The sequence below is a fragment of the Calidris pugnax genome, unplaced genomic scaffold, assembly GCF_001431845.1.
Source record: "Calidris pugnax isolate Ruff unplaced genomic scaffold, ASM143184v1 scaffold276, whole genome shotgun sequence".
Classification (NCBI taxonomy): domain Eukaryota; kingdom Metazoa; phylum Chordata; class Aves; order Charadriiformes; family Scolopacidae; genus Calidris; species Calidris pugnax.
In genome coordinates this window covers 2,210,521-2,230,785 of record NW_015091112.1, presented here as the reverse complement: position 1 = coordinate 2,230,785, position 20,265 = coordinate 2,210,521, and the positions used below count along the sequence as shown (strand labels likewise).

The 20,265-nt window shown below is 44.5% G+C and overlaps 1 protein-coding gene across 3 annotated transcripts in view; it reads left to right on the top strand.

Moving 5' to 3' along the window:
- Nucleotides 1-20,265, top strand: part of EVA1A (eva-1 homolog A (C. elegans)) — a 223,705-nt gene that overhangs the window by 190,561 nt on the left and 12,879 nt on the right. For all 3 annotated transcript variants that reach the window (XM_014958183.1, XM_014958182.1, XM_014958184.1), the window contains one exon: nucleotides 19,909-20,073. In XM_014958183.1, coding sequence (XP_014813669.1) covers nucleotides 19,909-20,073 — 165 coding nt within the window. The remainder of the gene's footprint in view (nucleotides 1-19,908; nucleotides 20,074-20,265) is intronic.

Sequence of the window (20,265 nt, the reverse complement as noted above, 5' to 3'; positions counted from 1 at the left end):
TGGTTTTTTTTTTTTTTTTTTTTTTTTTTTTTTAGTTCATTATTCTTAACTTTGGATTTATTACAATATATTCAGAGTCTGCTAATTTTCTAATATTTTAGTCCTCCAGATGGACATAGGGTGTCAGATATTCTGTGGATATGTCGGCACTATAATCACTTCTGCTGTGTGAGTTATTCTAAATTTGAAACTATGGCAGTGCAGGGCATGCAAAATGTTGCTAAAGCATGAAATTGCAACAAGCAGGGAATTCGTGTGAGTGCTAATGTCAAAAGGAATGAGTTAAAATGGTGAGTGATTGCTCAGTGAAGCATAAGGATGATAAGGAATGCACATACAAACTCAGCAGGCATTTTTAAAAAATCCTAAATTTGACCATTCAGGCAATTAATAATGGTTCTGTCTGAAGCAAATTTGCATGTACAGTAAATTTGACGTGCAGAATCCTTTAAACTTGTATTCATTGTTATGGTTTGCCCTGCAAGGGAGGGCGCATGTAAGTGTTTCTAGCGAGTAATGATCATTTTGTCTCAAGCTCCCATAGAAAAAATATGATCTTCGGAGGGCTTTGAAAAACATCATTAATCATCACTGCTTCCTCTACAAGGAAGAATGGTTTTGAGATTAGGGCTTTGCAGGGGGACTTGGAGGATCTGGTTTGTGTTTCCCAGCTCTGTCACAAACATTCCTACATCTTCAGATTGTATTTGAAAATAGTTTATAGAGCAGCTCAGTAAAAGCAGAAATAACCACATTTTCAAATGCAATAATTTTGTTAGGCACTAAGCCCTCTGTAAACTCCTTTGCAGCTATGGGAGTTCTTGAAAAGATTAAAGATGTGTCTATCTGTACCAAGTTCCTACCTTTAAAATAGGAATAATGTCTTTGATCATTTTACTTTCATTTTCTCTTTCCTTTCTGTATCTATTATAAGCGTTTTGGAGCAGGGACGCTCTTAAACTACATTTGTGCGGTTCCAGGGGGGACCTCAGCTTTGTTTTAGCCTTTGGGTACAACTGTAGTGTGAATCCTAAATTGAAGTTATTTAGCCTAAAAAGAAAAGTCTGGGAAGAGAGTAGGTTAGTAGTTTTCAGATAGAGAAAAGGCCGTGGCAGAGATGGGGAGTTCTGGTTATTCTTAACCACCTTGCTGGAGAGGATAAGAACATAAATTGTAGCTACGGAAATTTGAGTTATATATTAAAAAAATATTATAGGGGTGAAAAGCGGGAAGTTCTGGAAGAGTCTGAATGGTAATTGTAGGGTCTACAATATCAGGAGTCTTTAAAAGCAAGCTACATTGGATCCTGCTATGGGACCAGAAGGGAAGATTAGATGACCCTCCAAAGTAATTTTCAGCCCTTTTACTCTTTGACACTCAACTTTATTTTGCAGTTGCCTCGAATTGATCTAGTGACTTGCCTAAAACCACATAGTGTGTTGTTTGTAGGGCCAGGATTTGCTGTGCTTCTCCTGTGACTTTGCCAGTAGATCTCTCCGTGGGCTTCTCTTCGGCAGTGCCAGCAGCCAACGCTGCTCTTTCACTTTGGGGTATTTTTTTCCTGAAGCACAAAACTCTACCTTGAAATATGGGTTTTCCAACTGTGAAGGCGGTCGTTTGTTTTCACGCAGAACTTGAGGCAGGACAGGAGAAGGTGTTTGGTTTTTGGCGACGCTACCCACATGTGATTTTTGGCAGTGCACACAGAGCGTGGAGTAGAAAGCCCTACGTTCCAGCTGGCTTTGCTCTACAGCACAGGACTCCCAGCCAGATTTCTCAGGACAATTTAAATCAGCTCAGACTCTGGCTTGCTCTCTCTTGTGCAAATGGGAAGGCATGACCATGTTGCATTGGGGGATCTTACTCCTTACCAAAACTTCTTGAGTTAGGTGTTAATGAATGGTGATGAAAGGGAACTGCTCTGAGCAGAGAGGCTACACCTCTGGTGGAAAATAAAATGTGCCAAAACCTCTCGGGTCTTGGGGGTGGGTGACACAGCAGTACTTGCATCTAACCAGGAGTTTGCCCTTCAAAGCAGGGCAGTCACATGTATCCCAATTGCCCGAGGGTGATGATCCAAGCTATGGACAGCCACAACCAGGGAGAGTGCTTGCTGGCATGGGCCAAGTTTCTGTCGAGGACTATGTGAACATTTAAAGAGTAAAAGTGAGCATTTGCAAGTGCTTGGACCAATGCCCTGGGCCATCTTAGTTTGCAAGGAGAAGTGTAGCTCACGGACCTACAGCAGCAGTGCCAGCAGACAAGGGAGCTCAGTGCTGGGAGGACCATGCAGCTCAGCTCTGTAGGGTGACCTGGAGTTCAATCCTGGGGGGATGGCACATCATCCAGATGAAGTCTGTACCGATGCAGCAACTAGTGACTCACACTAGAAATCTGGTGTTCCAGCCTTCTTCTAAATTCATGACAAAAGCTCCCTCCAGTGCTCCTGGGGTTTTGACCAGATATCTAGCCACTCACCAGCTCTCACCCCATCTCCCCTTGTGTTGTGTTTGCTCTGAGAGCTGCTTGTGGCCCAGTGCACCCCTAAGGCCTCATGGCTGGGCTGAACATGCCCATGTACTTAATATACTATGCCGCTTGGGAAAAATTTTGATTTTGTTCATTTTTGAGGAGAAACAGATGCTAATTGTCAGCTATGGACCAAAGCTGGTTGAAAACTTTAAAAGGAAATGTTTTCTCCTTGACTAAGGATTGCTTTCATTCAATCATATTTGATGGTAATGCTTGTATGGCACTGGAATATTTGAATCTAATGTGAAAATCAAATTTTCTTTGTTTTTTATGGTCACTGGATTATAACCTCTGCTAAACTTTTCAGTTCTGCTGCAGGCAGACACATAGGACCAGTCTCTGAATAGTTTATTGCCTTTAGCATTTGGCTTACAAGTGGGGACTGATGAGTGTGGTGAAGCTGACAGCCCTGTAGCCTGGGGTGGACATGCTGTGGTTATCTGCAGAAATGATGCAGGCTCTGCCATGTCGGCTTCCTACACACATCACCTGTCTGTCATGAGCTTGTTTTGGAAGGACCACTTCTGGATATGAGAGTCATGCCGTCCCAGTGTCGAGGTATCATTCATTATGCCTTTGGCGTGTAAACTGTGACAGCCAACAAGTCTTCCCATTAGCAGTGTTTGTAATTATGACTTTTCCTACTGACTACTGGGAGAACGGTAGCACATTCATTTCACATAATTCATTACTCAGACATCATCTTTTGCCTTTCCTGCATAATTTTTCATTGACATCTGTGCAGTGCTTGAATCCCAGTCTGTTGATGCCTGTTACATGGCCAGCTAACTGGTTTTGTCCACCCAGGGAAAACAGCAATTCCTGTGTCCAAACATTCCTCCCAAGAGGCCAGGACATGGTCTGGCTCATGCTGACCTGGCAGGCAGAAACCTCAGCTAACTCTCTTCAAATTCCACAGCGGTTACTTCCACACTATGAATGCAGAAGGGCACAACTGTTTTGAATTTTTGCTATATTTGTAAAAAGAAAATGATTCTTAATCAAATAATTATGAGTGCTTTGTTTGATTAAGCCCCACATTTATTGGCAGCATTTTGGCAGCTCTTTCCTGCAATTAGTGTTGAAGCTGAAGCACAGAACAAAGGAGGCAGAAGAAGGCTGGATTGAGGACTAGGTGCCCAGCCAGCTTTTAACCCCTCTCCTGACAGTCTGTCTTTCGTGGTGGCTCGTGTCCATCTGTGTGCATGTGCCAACACTAGCAGAAGCCAGTGTAAGCCCTCCTATTGAGCTCTACGTCAAGGTGTCTTAGGGCAAGACTTCATTAATAATGATTTGTAGGAGGAGTTTGTGCTCTCCAGAGTTGGAGTCAGACATGGGAGCACAGCTGTGGTAAGGCTGTCACCCAGGGAAGGGAAATGTCTGTTTGTAGGTTGTGTGGAAGGTTTGTGTCTCAAGAGAGCTGGAGTGCTGTGAAAGCAGGGAGGTGAAGTTCATCCCGTCTGTGGGTGATGGGCTTGCCAGAGCTGTGTCTGGCTCCACATGCTCAATGCTGATATGGACTTATTTCTCTAAGGCTTTTTCTTCTGTTGGTTTTCCTGAGAGTGCGATCAGGGTCTTCCTTGCTTGGAAAACCCTGATAAATACCCATAAAAGAACAAGAAAATAAAGAAATGCAAATCACGTCTCTAAGAGATGTTCTTCTTTAAACAGCCAGAGGTTTTGGTCTGAGGGAGCTCCATCAGAAACAGGACTTTTGTTTTTAGCCAATCAAAATGAGACGGAAAAGGAGTTTTAATTTCAGACTATACCATCTCATTTTTGCAAAAATGCAATCATGATTAACTGTGTACAATTTTGGCTCTAAAGCCTTGCCTGGGTGGGAATGGATGGGGGATGAGGGTTTCCACGTAGGAAGTAACCTTTTATCTCTGCAGTTGGTTCTAGCACAGCCATGACTGGAGAAAAGTACCGTTGGGAAACGGTCTTTGGATAGTTCATTAAATCAAATGATTGATACAAGCATGGCTTAAGAATAAGTTCCACTGTAATTTTGCAGGCTGGTTGTAAAGGTATTTAGGAGAGAAATCTTAGGAACCCAAGAACATGGGGGAGGTTAGCTGTGCATCTATCATCTATTTTAGCTCTCTGTCATTTGCATCATTTAATTGAAATATGGAAAGATTAAAAGTCAAAGACTTCCCTTTGACATAAAAAGCAGCAACATTTATGGCTCAAATTTGGCCCAGGAGACTAGTTTATCCCACCATCTCTCCCTCAAACCCTGCTGGTCTCTTTGATGGATGAGGTGCCCAGTATAATATCCTTTTACAATCACATGAGCCTGCTGGACTCTCTAACACAACCTTTTTGTTCTCTGTGTTTAAAGGGAAAGGAGGAATGTTAGGGAAAGATATGGTAATATGTTTCCTTCCTGTTTCTGGGCAGTAGCGGCTCTGTGCTGTGTTAATAAGGTAGTTTGGTTCAGCTCGGGCTGGCTGAGTTCAGTCTCTTTTCGTTGTGGGTGGAGGCTGAGTGCTGCTCTCCATGTAGCTCCCGACAAGTCGAGGGGATGGGTACTGCTCCATGAGGGCAGATGGTGCAGCACAGATGGTCCGTCGGAGGCAGGTACCTTTGTATAAATCAGTTTTTTTGTGTTACATGCATGGCTGGAACATGCGTGCAGGGACAGTTCAGGGGAGGCCAAGGGAATTTTTTTCAGCTGTCTTCTTTCCCCGTGGAGCATTTCAGCCTTCAGTGTTTCTAAAGGGCTGTCCGTTCCTGTAACACGTGGCTGAGAACATCCCTGAGCTCAATATGTGTCACGGCCCTGTGTCTGGGTACCATCCCCCAGGGTCATCCCAGCTTCCTCAGCTGCGGACAGGCAGCAGATCCAGCTCTGTTCTTGGCCTGACACATCTCCTGGTCATCAGGTCCCATGCTTGGTGGGCTGCTACAGACCTGTGATTTCATGTCCCAGATGCTTTGAGCCCTGAGGAGCAGTGCTGACCTCCCAAGCTAGGACAGCTGTGTGGACTTCTGCATTTGACCTCTGGACTTAATAGACTATATCTCCACTGATGAACAGAATAGTGCCAAAGCCCAGGAGCGCCTGGCGCTGGAACCTGATGGACCATCCTGCTAAGATGCAGAACCAATGTTTCATGTTGCATGAGCCTGACATGGCTTAGAAGTTAGCATGGGCCACACGCTATTCCCAGCAGGCATTTTGGATGGAGCCACTCTGTTTTGAATGCTAAGAGAGTTTAAAGGCAAAGGTTGTCAGACTGTACCAGGTGAATGGTGTATTTAAGTTCCTTGCATCACAGCAACCACAGTTTACTTCTTCCAGGACATCGAAGAGTGAAGGCTAATGCTCCTTGTGTTTTTTTAATGGTTCCAAAGATCAGGTGATCTTTATTTTATCTATCACAAAATCTTCACATGTCTAAACAGAACACCAGAAGGACCACACGTTTTCCTTCCTGGGTTTCCTCATCACTTCAGGCACCCTTTGCATAAAGGTCAGGGTCTGCTGACGGGGCTAGGGTCATCTGTCCTACGCATGGGTTCCTTCCCAGATCACAGCCTCCCTTTTCCTCTTCAGCCAGGTGCTTATTGCCTGCAGATAGTTGTGGATTTTGTATATTTAGTCTCTGATATGTCAGTAGAAGGTAAGCAAAACAAAACATCCTCGGATGACATCAGGCGCTTGCTGAGGAAGAAGGGTCTTTTCTGCCTCTGAAGATGATCAGTGGAAATACAAAATCTGAGGGTAGACATTGTCTTCGTGCCCAGTGAGCAGCACAGACCTCTTCATGCCTGCATGGCTGGCAGGGAAGGAGTCAGGCTGGGTCTCAGACTCCGAGGCCAGGAGGAGCCACACTGACCATTTGTCTCACCTCTGTCCTTTCAGTCCATGACAGCAGATTTACAGGCTGGTAGAAGCCGTGTGAGGACCGGTGCCAGGCCCTGCTTTGCAAACTGCTGTGATTCCCCCTGGTAGAGGCTGGGAAGGTGTTTACGGGTGATATTTCAGAGTTACAGCTCTTAGATTTCATTAACTGCCTGAGTTTGAATAATGTCGTAGCCATTTCACTCCTTGTATCAGCCAGCTATATGGAGATTAGGCTGATGATAGGTTTTGATTTCCAACTCAGTGAAACTTGGCTGCAAATCTGTACTTAGGTGCCTCCAAAGCTTTTATTGCTCTTGGGAAATCAGGCAGGGAGTTCTTTGCACTGACTGCTGTACAATCACAAAGATGACGTTTCTTCTACATACTGTGTTTTTAATTAGAGTGTACCTCTTTCACAATGTGCCTCACTTGGAGCTCTATTTGTCGCAGACTTTCCATTACCTGGAACATAATTGGAAGTGAATTATTTGCTCGAGAGTGGAGAAAATAACTTTGGTGCAAATACAGATTTTTCAGATAGGTTCTTTATTTTTCACAGAGAAAAGTCTGAAGCAACTCAAAGGTGGAAAGCTCTGACTAAGCAGAATAGCGGGCCAGTTCTCATCCTCCACCCTGACAGTAATTTTAACTGGAGGGTAGAGGTGTAAACAAGGTGGCAATGTAACAGATTTCCACGTTGGACTTGCTGAAGTTCCTGCTGAACTGGGAGAAAGTTAGGAAGGAGGTTTACCTGAGAGTAAATGAGAGATTAATCTCCTGCCTTATTCCACTGTAACAGCTAATGCTTTAATCTTTGCTCAGTTATTTGTTTGTACTCCCACTGTGCCTAGGAGTCATGGGCATGAATCACAGCCCTCTCCTGCCAGGCTGAGGTCAGTTTTAATACTTTAATATCTGATATATCTCCTATCAGCAGTGTGCATCTGGCAGGCAACAAGTTAACAACTATTTTTCTCCTCTGACTGTTATGGTCCCATGCTGTTAATAAAGTAATTAAGGTGGATTACTTCAGATTTTAAGTAAGGTGGATGGTTATTGGAACTGCAATTAATAACATCTTGTCAGTATAACCCAAGCAGGTTGTGAGGCAGATTTTATCCTGTGCAGTTGCATTGATAAGGATTCATTTTTCTTCAGAGGATCAGCCACTCTCATTTGTGAGCTGAGCAAATTCTGCAGTATGTGTCTTTGCAGAGATGGGCAATCTTTCCATTGGTATGAAGAGGGATCATCCCAGCATGCGAGAGAAATACTTTGAACAACTGTATTTATGATTTTCTTTGCCGTTTACAGGGTCTCATAAACCATCCCTGTCTATACCACCGCCTGAAAATTTGTTTGTTAAAGATTTACTTGTTCAAAGGATGTCCACAGTCTCTTTGTGCTGGATTAATCCTTTCATCCGATGATAAGATATCAGGGTTGGGGGGCTCAAGATATCCAGTAGAGGGAACAAATACTGCAATACAAAGCATTATATTCCACTTGAAAGAAGTGGCAACTTAAATTGAGTGCATGCCAGATAAAGGGTCTGCCCTGGGTTCAGGTTACCAGCAGCAAAGGTATGTGTTAAAGTCTTAATCTTTTTTTTTTTTTAACAGTCCCAGAAAGGAAGCCTAAAAATAGAGGTGCTACAGCATGAACTGAGTTCCTTGGCTGTGCGTTAGCAATCTGCATTTCCTAGGGAATATGTAATATGAAACACTTTTAAACACATGGCAGATGAAGTTGTGTCTCCATTTACAATTGAATTCAGTCATTTTGAAAAGTGAGATAGGAGAGATGGCAGCTATGGGCCTTGCTACCCAAACAGGCAGAAACTGGCAAAGGCCACTGGAAAGGAAGTGTTGCTGACCTTCCCAGAGTGACTGCCCTGGGTCTTGGCTGGGGTGGCAACGTGGTCAAGATTTTCCAGTGAATCAAGTATTATGAGTAGTTGGGATGTGTCAGAGACCTGCCCTTCTGTTAGAGAGGTCTCAGGAGAGTCCCAAGTAGTCCTGGAATAATTTCTGCACTAATTGGTGGGCAGGGTTTGATTCAGGTTGTTTAGCCCCGTTAACATTGGAATAAATGAGATAAGCCTTTTTCCTAACAGTGTCCTACACACACACACACACATAGATATATGTATAACTTGCATACTTGCAGCTCAGTCCTGCAAAGCTTTACTTGCAGTAAAACAGATGTTTAACTGAAGTGGTTAAACCCAGAGGTCAGTCAGCGTATCAGAAAAATTGATGAAGGGATAAACCAGCCACCTCCCATCCCAGTGGTGTGAATCCAGGTATCATTTGAGATAGGGGCATTCGTATAAATAAATCCTAATTACATATGTGGGGGATGGAAAAGAACAGACTAGTGTGCATGAAATATCTTTGCTGAATGTTTCACGAAGCCTTATAGAAACAAACATTTAGCTTAAAAAACCTTGTGTTCTTTTTAAAAAAATATTATTTTTAAGTACTGGAAAGCTGCCACAAGCATCCAGCACTGCATATTCCCACAGTCTTTTTCCTGGGCTCCCAGACTGCGCTGGTGGAAGTAGCTGCAGGGCAAGTTGCATAAGAGCGTGGGGTAGGTGCTCTGTAACATCCTCGCCGGGCTAGAACAAAACCCTGGCATTGTTTTCCATGGTGTGTATCTGCTTTTATGTGGCGTCAGGAAAGTGACTATAATTTGCTGTTCCACAAAACTGGCAGTTCCTCGCAGTAGCAGTAGTAGTAACACTTGAGCTCGCAGTCTTTGCTGCCTCGGGATACGCGTGGAAGCAAGATGATGCATGCTACGTGTTTTTCTACCAGAAAAAAAAAAAAAAAAAGAAAAAGTAATACATAAACCATGCAAAGAACTTTTCGTGGTCTACAAGCCAAATGATTTAAGGCTGATGCTCTGTGTTAGAGAGGTTCTGCCAGTTAAATGTGCTTCTTTAAAAAAACAGGGGAGGTTTAATACTCTCATAATTCAAAACCATCTATAAGGTTTTTCCTCAAACTTTCCACTGTGCTCAGGAAGTCTCAGCCCCAGAGGAGGATGTCTCACAGGTTATGACCATGTGAATAGAAGGATTTATATTGAAAACAGTTTTGCTACTTCGTTCATAGATCCTTGGATTTCAAGTCTTTTAGTGTAGCCTTGCTTCTTGTATAAGCCAGGTCCCGAACAACAGGAGCCAGTGGTCCCTGCATCACATTCTGGATCTTGAACTAAATTGCATTTTTGATCAGTAAATATTAATTTGCACTCACCTGTATTTAACTGAAGAGCATTAAGCACTGTAGCTACTTTATATGGTTTTGTTCACTCCTAGTCTTTATTGCAATGCCATTGATAACCTTTCCTTGTGCAGGGTTTCCAGTTTGGGCATCTCATGGGATCCTGGGAACTGCCACACTAAGTCAACCGTGTGACCAGGCAAATCCAGCCTGGCCCTGAACACCTCCAGGGATGGGGCATCCACAACTTCTCTGGGCAACCTGTTCCAGTGTCTCACCACACTCACTGCATAGAATTTCTTCCTAATATCTAATCTAAATCTACCCTCTTTCAGTTTAAAGCCATTACCACTCATGTTTCAGGGCCTCTGCACCTTTGCTCCATCCCTTTCTCCTTACTTTATCTTGGCTACCCTTGCCCTGGTGATCATTTAAGTGTCTCACAGTAATCACTGAATCTCACTGGAATCACAGTAATACATAAGACTCACCCAACCACTGCCTTCGGGTAAGGAATAGCAAAGACCACCAAGGACATCTTCCACTGGCAGTGCTTGTGTACCTTTCACTGAAGTTTAAGGGAGTATCTTTTCCCCCAAGTTTTGGAAGATATTACTTTCCCTGGTACCTTCCTGCCTGGGCTTCTGCTTCCCTGCCATCCCTCTCCTGTCCCTGCTGGGGGTTGACGTGGCTTCTCATAAAATCATAGAATGGTTTGGGTTGGAAGGAATCTTAAAGATCATCCAGTTCCAACCCCTCTTCCATGGGCAGGGACACCTCCCACTAGACCAGGTTGCTCAAAGCCCCATCCAGTCTGGTCTTGAACACCTCCAGGGATGGGACATCCACAACTTCTCTGGGCAACCTGTTCCAGTGTTTCACCACACTCACTGCATAGAATTTCTTCCTAATATCTAATCTAAATCTACCCTCTTTCAGTTTAAAGCCATTACCACTCGTGTTTCAGGGCCTCAGCACCTTTACTCCATCCCTTTCTCCTTACTTTATCTTGGCTACCCTTGCCCTGGCGATCTTTTAAGTGTCTCACAGTAATCCTGAATCTCACTGGAATCACACTAATACATAAGACTCACCCAGCCACTGCCTTCAGGTATGTAATAGCGAAGACCACCAAGGGCATCTTCCACTGGCAGTGCTTGTGTACCTTTCACTGAGTTTAAGAGAGTATCTTTTTCCCCAAGTTTAACAGAATCAATTGCTGTGACTCAGCTGATTCCTGGTAACTCTCAGGGCTGCAACTGCTTGGGTATGTGTTGGCACCCTGAGCGCAGAGATTCCCCTCCCTTGCTGGCGAGCACTTCTTCGCATGAGCAATGCCCTGGCTCCGGATCAGCCACCCTGGAACACACAATGCTTACTGCTCTGTCAGCATCCTCCTGGGAGCCACCTATTGTGTCACATATTTTCCTGAAAAATAGATAAGCTACACAAAAGTCTCTCTGCCAAGCTCTATAGCCTAAATAAGTACAAGGGCAACTGTTCTGTACTATAAAAGTAATTTGAAAGAGTGAAGTCTTGCAGTGTGACATGTTTGATTAAAATTACTGTGAATTATGAGAAAAGATAGGAATTGTGTTAAAGCCTGAAATTTAGAATTACTCTGCTTTGATCCAAAGTGGAGTGGATAGACTTACAGCACCGCATAAAATTATAGTCTGTAATGGAAGTCTTCTCTGAAGAGACAAACAAACTCTATAGTATTCTCTATAATGCCCAAGAAACCCCTACATGAGTGGGCTGGTTTGCAAAGTACTGCTGCAAGTATGTGATAGATGCAGTCCAAATTGGGGGAATAGGGAAGACCAGAGGAAGAAATCTGATTTCCTTATTAGTCTTATTCTTCTTTTTGTGCCATCCTCTGTATTGTGTCTTCCTCTTCACTGATAAAGGGCCCACGCCCCAGGTTCAGACATCCTTGTGTGCTACGAAAAAAGAAAACCCCAAATTGGCTCTTGGGCTCTGCTGCTTTATCCTTCCTAGTTTTGGAGACTGGCAGCTTCTCCCAGGTGCTGTCAGTTCCTTCTTGGCACCCTGGTAGTAATTAGGTTTTTTTTTTTTTATTAGCTGCTACCGTTTCTGGAATTGAAGCTACATGATTGAACGGTCAGATTCTGACCATGCTCAGCATGTAAAAAAAGGGAATGTTTCTTAATTCAGCAGGGTTGAACTCACTCCATATGTGAGTGTGAGTCCGATTTCTGTTCCTGCAGTAGTTACCCATGCTTCTAGCAGTAGCACCTGGAGGTGACATTAATGGTTTGATCCAGACCCACCTCAGTTCCCTAAAATACACTCCTGCTGCTCAGGTATATGAAGTTACTGTCAGAGTCTCTGGGCTGGTGGAGATTAGGTGCAGCCAGAGAGGTCCTACATCTCTGGCTGGTAGAAGCTCCCATGGGGGGTGTAGCTGAGCATGCTGGAATTTGGACAAGCCTCGGCTCGAGTCTCATCCTCCTAAAGATGCATTATCTTGTGAAAAGGGAGAACTCGACTGACTTTGCAGCAGGCAGAAATCTAGCAGATGAAAGTAACTCTTCGTATCTGCAGGTATCTCTTACAAAGCTTTCTTCCTTTTGATCCATTTTTCTTTCCAAATAGAACATGTAGGGAGCAGACTGGTGCATGCGATGCTTTCCACTGTGCCCTTTGGAGACCAAAAGCCACATCAAGCAGGAGATTTATGAGTTGCTGGCAATAGATGCTTCATATTCTGTTATTACATTTAAGATGATGAAAGAAGAACAACTGACTTTCATGGCTATGAAAGCAGGAGGAAAACTGCCTGTGGATAGATCAAGCACATGCATCATTGGATAGAAATTAAGGCGTTTGTAGCTTCAAATCCTGATTTGAAAAGTTCAAGATAGAAGAAAAATATCTGAGTAAAAGATGTGAAGCAGTTCATAAGATTTTAACTCAGATACACTCAGGAGAATAAATCCAAAGGTAACATTATGATTCATTAACTATCCCTAATTAGGCTCCTAAATTTAAGTAGACAGAATCTGCCCTGGAGGCTTTCAAAGGCACCCACCTTTCACTGTTGACGATACAGGGAGCTTAGGAACGTAGCTTATTTAAGGAGGATTTCTTCACTAGGTACCTACAGGGCATGCATGGGTTGAGTTCCCAGATTATGTGAACTGGATCTTTTAATAAGATTATTGCATTTCTGGACAGGCAGAAATAGGAGGAATCAGGGAAAGGTGTTTTGCAGCTCTGTGCAAGGCAGGGAGAGTCTGGTAAGGAGCAGTGCTTGCATCTCTCTCTGCCCCATGGAGGGTCTTGGTTGGATGTGCACCGTGGTACCTTCATCTCCTAAAGCCTCTGTCCTGGCTTGAGGACATCACAGAGCCATATACCTGCGAGAGATTTCACTGGGAGGAACGGTGAGATTGAGCTAATTTGTGTTGCATAGACTTTGTTTCTGGACTGGAATCGCTTCCACTTCTGAAGATGGTTCTCTGATTGCAGCTGCATGAGAAAAGGATGAACATCTCCTTTTCCATGGAGGGCAAACAAGAGAAAAGCTCGTCTGTGTTTATTCATATCCTTATTGCACAACCTTACTGTAGTTAGCTGCTGTCAGAAGATGCAGTAAAGGGCAAAGCATCTGGGCTGCCTCAGGAGTAATCCTGGAGAGGGCTCCAAAAGTTTGTATGAGTTGTGTCAGGCATCCCAGCTTGTACTGCTTCCCACCAGCCCACGAATCACCAGCCAAAGAGACAGGTTTCTGCTTCAGGCAGAGTCTGAAGGGAGGGGCAGGGGAGGAGGTCCCTGGTGTGGGCTGTGGGCTCGGGGAGGCGTAGGTGGCTTTGGATGTGACAGGGATATTTTCCCAGACAGTCTCACTTGATTTCCGTGTGGTGCTTGGAAGTGGACTTACTGTAATTGGCATGAGTCACTTCCTCATTATCAGTGGTTTGGAACCGCCGCGCGCAGAAAACACACCTGCAGCAGGCGGAGAAACTCCCTCTTTCTCTTGGGTTTTGCATTTGGTTTCAGGATTGCAGACTGTATGGATGCTGGGTGAAAAAATTCCCTTTAAAAATGGCTGCAGGAGATGGAAAGCTGAGGTCTTGACCATTTCTGTTCATTAAGCCTCTGCTCTGGTTTTTTTTTGTTTTGTTTTTTTTTTTTTTTTTAGAGAGTGAAGATTTTACATGGCAGCTTTGCGGTTCAGCCTGGAGAAGAGAAGGGTCTGGGGAGACATTATAACCCCTTCCAGTATCTAAAGGGGGCTACAGGAAAGATGGGGAGGGACTCTTTATCAGGGGAGTGTAGGGGTAGGATGAGGGGTGACAGTTTTAAACTGAAAGATGGCAGATTTAGATTAGATATTAGGAGGAAATTTTTCACTCTGAGGGTGGTGAGACACTGGAACAGGTTGCCCAGAGAAGTTGTGGATGCCCCATCCCTGGAGGTGTTCAAGGCCAGGCTGGATGTTGCTTTGAGCAAACTGGTCTAATGGGAGGTGTCCCTGCCCATGGCAGGAGGGCTGGAACTGGATGATCTTTAAGGTCCCTTCCTACCTAAGCCATTCTATGATTCTGTGATGTCTGGCATGACACACGTGACCATGAGAAGAAGCAAAACCTATTGCCATATGATGCAAATGGGCTTTTATTCACTTGAAAGGGGCTGGATGCAGCACAGGCAGCCGGAAAAGGTTTCAGCTTGCTCCTTGGCCATGTCTGAGACCCTTGTGAAAAAGCCAAGGGGGTAGGTTGTGTCTCAATTTACTTTTGTTAATCAAATTAGCATCTTCCACCCCCATGTTTCTAGGTACACAGTGGTGTAGCTGCTGTCACCAGGTGCAGAGTCTTCTTACCTGTGGGATTTTTCTTTCTTGCTCTGTGATTACATTGTGATATTTTGTGGTCTGACACAGCCGAAATCCATTATTTTAATAGATATTGTTGACTGACTGCTTAGTGAATTTAGGTTTTACAGCACATAAACCACTTTTAATTCTGCAATCTGAGAGCACCATATACCTTACATATTTCCTAAGGAATTGCTTTCTTGTAATTGTTCAGAAAAGTGAATGATCCAATTTCTAGCTGGATACTGTGCATTTTCAAGTCTTAAACAAAAATCCTTCAGAGCTGCTACCTCTAAAAACCTGCAGTAGTTTATATTGGGTGTTTACTCACGAGAGGATTTTTTTTTTATTATTATTTGAAAAATATGTTGAGCATCAACAGTTCCTGGCCCCAACCTGCCCAGATAAAAGGCTTGGTTGTAATTTTCATTGGTGAGGGAGTCATGTTTTGCTCAAATTGCATTCTGCTTCAAGCATTCACAGGAGGATTTGCTGAAGGTCCTGCAGATCTGCTTTAATCATACTGAGCTTTTATGGGCTGGAAATGCACAAGAGATTGTATAACAGGGGACTGGAGAAGGACAAAATGCCTGTCTGTATGTTTCTAAGACTGAGCTTTCATTGATCTCCCCTCCCGTTGACTGATCTGTATGTACAGTGAGGATGGAGGTTGGGGGATCATTGAGCCCTGGAAACACCAAATAATCAAATTAGCAAAGAGAAGGGATGGTTTGAGTGTGAGGCTGAAATACAGGGAGCCTGAACTTGTTTCCTTTCTTTGGCACAAGCTTCCTCTGTGAGACTGGACAAATCATTTTGATACTTAAATGCTTTCAAAACTGTGTCCCTGAGCCAATTCCTCATCTGTAGAATTTGAGGGCTATAGCAGTCAAATGTTTTGATTGGGAAAATAATATATGTGTTTAAATTGAAACACTCAGCAGCATATTGAAATAGAATTCCTCAGAAAGAGCAGCATTCCTCTGCAAAATAATCTCTTGTGACAATTAGCCAAACCTCCAGAAATGGAGTGTTCAAAGCTAAGTAGATCAAAATAGTAGAAAACATGCAGCAAGCGATCTCAATGAGCAAACAGACGAGGTATTGGCTGGCCTTTTCCATCTCTTAGCACCTTAATTCAGAATTTTGCTGCTTGTAGGCACAGTAACTTTTTTCTTTTCATCAGCCCTCAGTTTTCTGGCCCCACAAGAGAGTGCTTGTGTGAAAAGCCCAGCAGAAGGAGTCTCCACCAAGTACAAATAAGGATACTGTCAGCAGCACCAGCGTGTGTCTTTTCACACTGTCCTGCCAGTTGCTTGTACGAATCTGATGGATCTGCTCTGCCAGGGAGAGCACGCTCCAGATTTGATTTTCCTTTTCTCCATCCCTGCAGGGGGGGAAGCTGCCAGGCAGAGACAGTGAGGTTTTGTTGTGAGATTGATACCCTTAATTCATTGCAAATGGGTAATACAGCTCTTGGGTTGGGAACTGGTATAAATTATTGCTGGCATGATGTTGATTCAGACAGATGAGCAGTGGGAGCTGGGAGCCAGGACACAGAGAGATTATATAAAGACTTGAAAGCCTGTAATGGCAGAGGAGTGAACCTGCTGATCCAGGAGCTCCCTTGCAGGTGTGTAATAACCTAGAGCCACCTTCTGCAGGTGCCTTCATGGAGTATCACAGCCATGGTGACACTTGGCTCTCCAGGTCAAGTCCTGGCTCATGCCGAGTCCATGCGATGGTGCCCGAGTTGGGGTGGGTGGCAGAGCATGGCTTGTCATCCAGAAAGTTACACCTCTGCCTGCATTGCTCAGCTGCCCAGCCCAAGTTAGCGGAGATTTTAATCAATCGGATAAATACCCACATCTCAGTGCTCACTGCTACTCCCTGAGGTCCCATCTCTTCTCTCCCAGATGATCCCAGCTCATTTCTCATGTGCATTTGAAGGTGCAGGGCTCCTGACTATCAGACGTGTTAACACTTTGATTGAAGGCCTGTTTCTTCCCCTCCTGTCCACATATATCACTTGTTCTGCTGACTGAGGTGCTTTAACTTCTCCACTTGACTGAATGGAGCGGGCCAAGTGCCAACCCTTCCCTGCCAGGATTTCTGTGCTTAATGCTGAGATAAGACTAAAATCCCAGGTACTTTTTTTCTGGTGGTTTTAATCATAAATAACTTTTCTTGACACCTTGCTTCAGTTCATGCCATGCTTTGTGTCAGATGCACTCCTCTCTGGAGAATTTAAGGAGGGTATTTCAAAGGAACCAGATGTTTAATCTTTCTTGTGGAGTTGGCTGCCGCACAGAAGCTAACTGGAAATTGTGAGGTGTTTTGCACTTGAGAAAGTTTTACTGTCTTTCTAAATCGAGCTATCTAAGCTGTGTATTGGTTTAGCATCGTATAAACTAGAAGAAGAACAGACTTGTGCGTGCTGTGACTCTATTTACTCTGCCAAGATAGGCCTTTCCTGGCAAAATGTCCTCAAGATGTTTATGAAGTCCACAGAGAAAAATGGTCCCTTGAAATGGAAAAGTCTGAGGATCATGTGCTGTAGACATCCTGTGCTGCATTAAGTTGCTTCCAGAGTTTTAAAGGGGTTTAGTTGCTGAAGTGAAGACAAGCATCTCTTAGGATTTTTGAAAGTACCAAAGTGCATGTGAGTGACAGACATTAAGCACATGCCTGCTTTTTTGGGAATCTCTCTTCATAGCAGCTTACCTTTATAGGACCCAAATGCCTACTTGGTAGTCATTTTACTTGCTCAGCCATCCTGAAGGGATAACAGCCCAACCCTACCCCATTAAGGTGCTGTGACAACAAATAGTCTGTATGAATGCCTTGCTCAGAATACTTCTCCATCTCTACTCTTCCTTGACATGCTGTTGACCAGTTGCCGATTGATTTAGCGATGCTTTGCTTTACCTTTCCTGGTCCTGTAGGTAGCATTGGTAGCAGTGGTGGCACAGATGCCATGGTGGAAAAGCCACAGCTCAATTCCCTGGGTGTGCTTGGGAAAAAATGGTGTTTCTTTCCCCGAGTTGGCTCAAATGTTGAAGTGTCTGGTAGTGTCACCTTTTCAAAGAAAGGAGCAGGTCCACCCAGCCTGAGTTGTGCCCTGGAGATGGCCATGAACACTGGGAGGTGAAAGGAGCTGTTCCTGAAGAAGAGTCAGTCTGAAACATGCCAGTCAAAATCTGGTAAAAAATTGCTTCTGAGTTCCTTTTGCTTAATTTTCTTCATTGGGTGCATATCATCAGGTTGCAGTTTGGATGAAAGGGAAAACTAACTTGTGTCTTAAATGCCTTTCAGGTCCTCAGCCTGAGATACAGGGTCTTTGTTTTTGGAGGGTGCAGAGCCTTGTGCCCTCTGAACATCGTGACCCTTTGGGTGCCTCAGGTTAGGCACCCAGAACAGCAGTTCTCCCTGGCTGTGTGGTTTGTGGGATAATCTCTGTTCTACCCACCTCCTCCCCAGACTTTCTGTTATTTCTCTGGCACAGGTATCCCTTGTGCTTCTGTCTAGTTCCTAACAGGGGATGTGTTTCTTTTGCTGCCTCCCCGTCAGAGGACAGTTGCCAATTCAGGTTTCACTAGAAACTGCTGTGCCAGCTCTTTGATATTCAGAAGCTGCGAGGTTTTTATGTCTGTTTCCTGACCTAGCATGACTCCACTAATAATGGGAGAACTTCTGTGCTGATAACTTGGCAGCCTAATATAGGAGGTCAGTCAGTAAATATAGTTACAATTCTCTTTGCCTCAGCAAAGACAGTAAGTCGAACACGATGTAAACAAGGTGGTTGGATCACTTCCCCCACCAGTAATATGGGGAGTTATGCAGGCAAATTTAATGGGCGTGATTAAATCTCGTGCTCCAGCTTGGCAGCTGATTAGCTGCAGGGGGCAGGCAGGAATTTCCTTGCTGTTCCAGGGCTGCACTCTTTCCAAGGCGTGCTGGTGCCAAGGATCTCAAAGTGCTTTGCATGTTTAATTGCGCTGCTTCATGCCCCTGTGAAGAGCGGGGATGAGAGAGAGCGTGATGGGCAGCGGAGCGGTGGGGAAACTGAGGCAGCAGGAGGTGGCAGCCTGCTTGGGACCAGAGAGGCAGTTGCCATTAGACTTGGAGACAGGAGAGCTGAGCATCCCAGAGGTCTTCTCCTGGGGTTTCTGTGGGTCTGGTGAACCTGTGCCCTAGTTCTCAGCGGTCTGTGTCTTTAATGCTCTAAAGTCTTGGTTGTCTGCAGGGGTAAAACGGTGCTTTTATGTATATATTAGTATACAGTCACCAGCAGGGAAAATATATCTTTCTCCTCTGGAAATTTTAATCTCTTTATTTTTGTCTTTCATCACTCTTATTCCTCTAATTTCTGAGCAGAACGGCCTGTATATGTGTTTCTTCCCTTTGTATGGAAAAGCACTTTGCTCTGAAACAGCCTCAGGTGTTGGCCGGGGCTGAGGCAGAGAACTGGTTCAGCTCCGCAAATGACAAGCTGCCGTGTCCCTGCAGGGCAAATTAGTGAATTTACTGTGTGGATTCACCTTCAGTGGGCGTACACTGAGGTAGTTACACCGACTTTGATTTCTTTACCTGGATGTTCAGCTGAAGAGCTGGCCTTGCAACATCAAGGAGGAGAAAATACCCTTCATACTGAGGCACGCTTTGGTCCAAAGAAGAGCCCGTAGATGTCCTGACAAAACTGTCACGTATTAACCTACCTTTGCCTGCATATTGCTAATGCTGGGGCTGATGAAACACGGGGAGCAGAAGGGATTAGCTGGGCCTTCACCCTCCTTCTCAGGATGGTGGGAATGAAGAATGAGCCTTTCCCAGAATAGTTACGGCCTGAAGCCCGATGGGGAACAGCGTATTTTAGATCTCACGGGGTGGGGAGGGTTTCTTACTTCTGTGGGGGATGATTTAAGGTGTTGTTAATCCAGAGTGGACAGAAATGCCTGATGTGCAGTCCTGAGCCTACAACTCGATGGCTGGAGAGAGGCAGTGATTCAGGCGTACCCGATATCCCTGCTGATGTGTGGCATCCTGCCCAGCCCGCTGCCGTGGCACGAGCAGAGGTGTCTCGCTGGAGTTCCCTGAAGCTTGGGGCTCAGGCCAAAGCCTGGCTTACGAGGCATTTCAGTTTCTAAGATGGGTGTCCAAATAAGATGCCTGAATTTGATCCTTAGTCTCGTCTCAAAGCTTAATTGTAAATAAACAATATCTTAATCACTTTATAGTTTCCAGTGTTCTCTCATTGCATGTCTCTGGGCTGGCGTTCGGAGAGCATTCATCACAGTGGTAAATGAGTGTCTGTTTGGTCTGCACATGGTATAATTAAGTATCAGCTGAGCCCATAGCATAATGTGATAATTCTCATTCTGACCAGCTGGAATGGAATAACTGACTCTAACAACTGTGCTCTTCTTACTCCTCTCTTTCAGTTCCCAGGAAGCTTCTGCATGAAACCCAGCCAAGACCAACCAATTACCAAGGATTTCAGAAGCCACATTTTCCACTGCGGCCAAGAGTGTTTGATCCCAATGTTATAGGGGACGGCGTGTTCCTTTCTGATGTCTCTCCTTCCAACATAGGACGTGCTCTCCCAGGTAGCTATGACTATTGCAACGTGGGCCCAAATCTAACTGTGTTGTGGTAACTGTTCCCCTCTATCTCCTCTTATCTGGGTTTCTACATTGTTCCCAAACCCCATCCATGTCACAGAAAGAGAAGCTTCAAGGTGTGACCAGTGACGGACTAAAGTGAACTGTGAAACTCACACCACGTTGCTTAAAATAGCA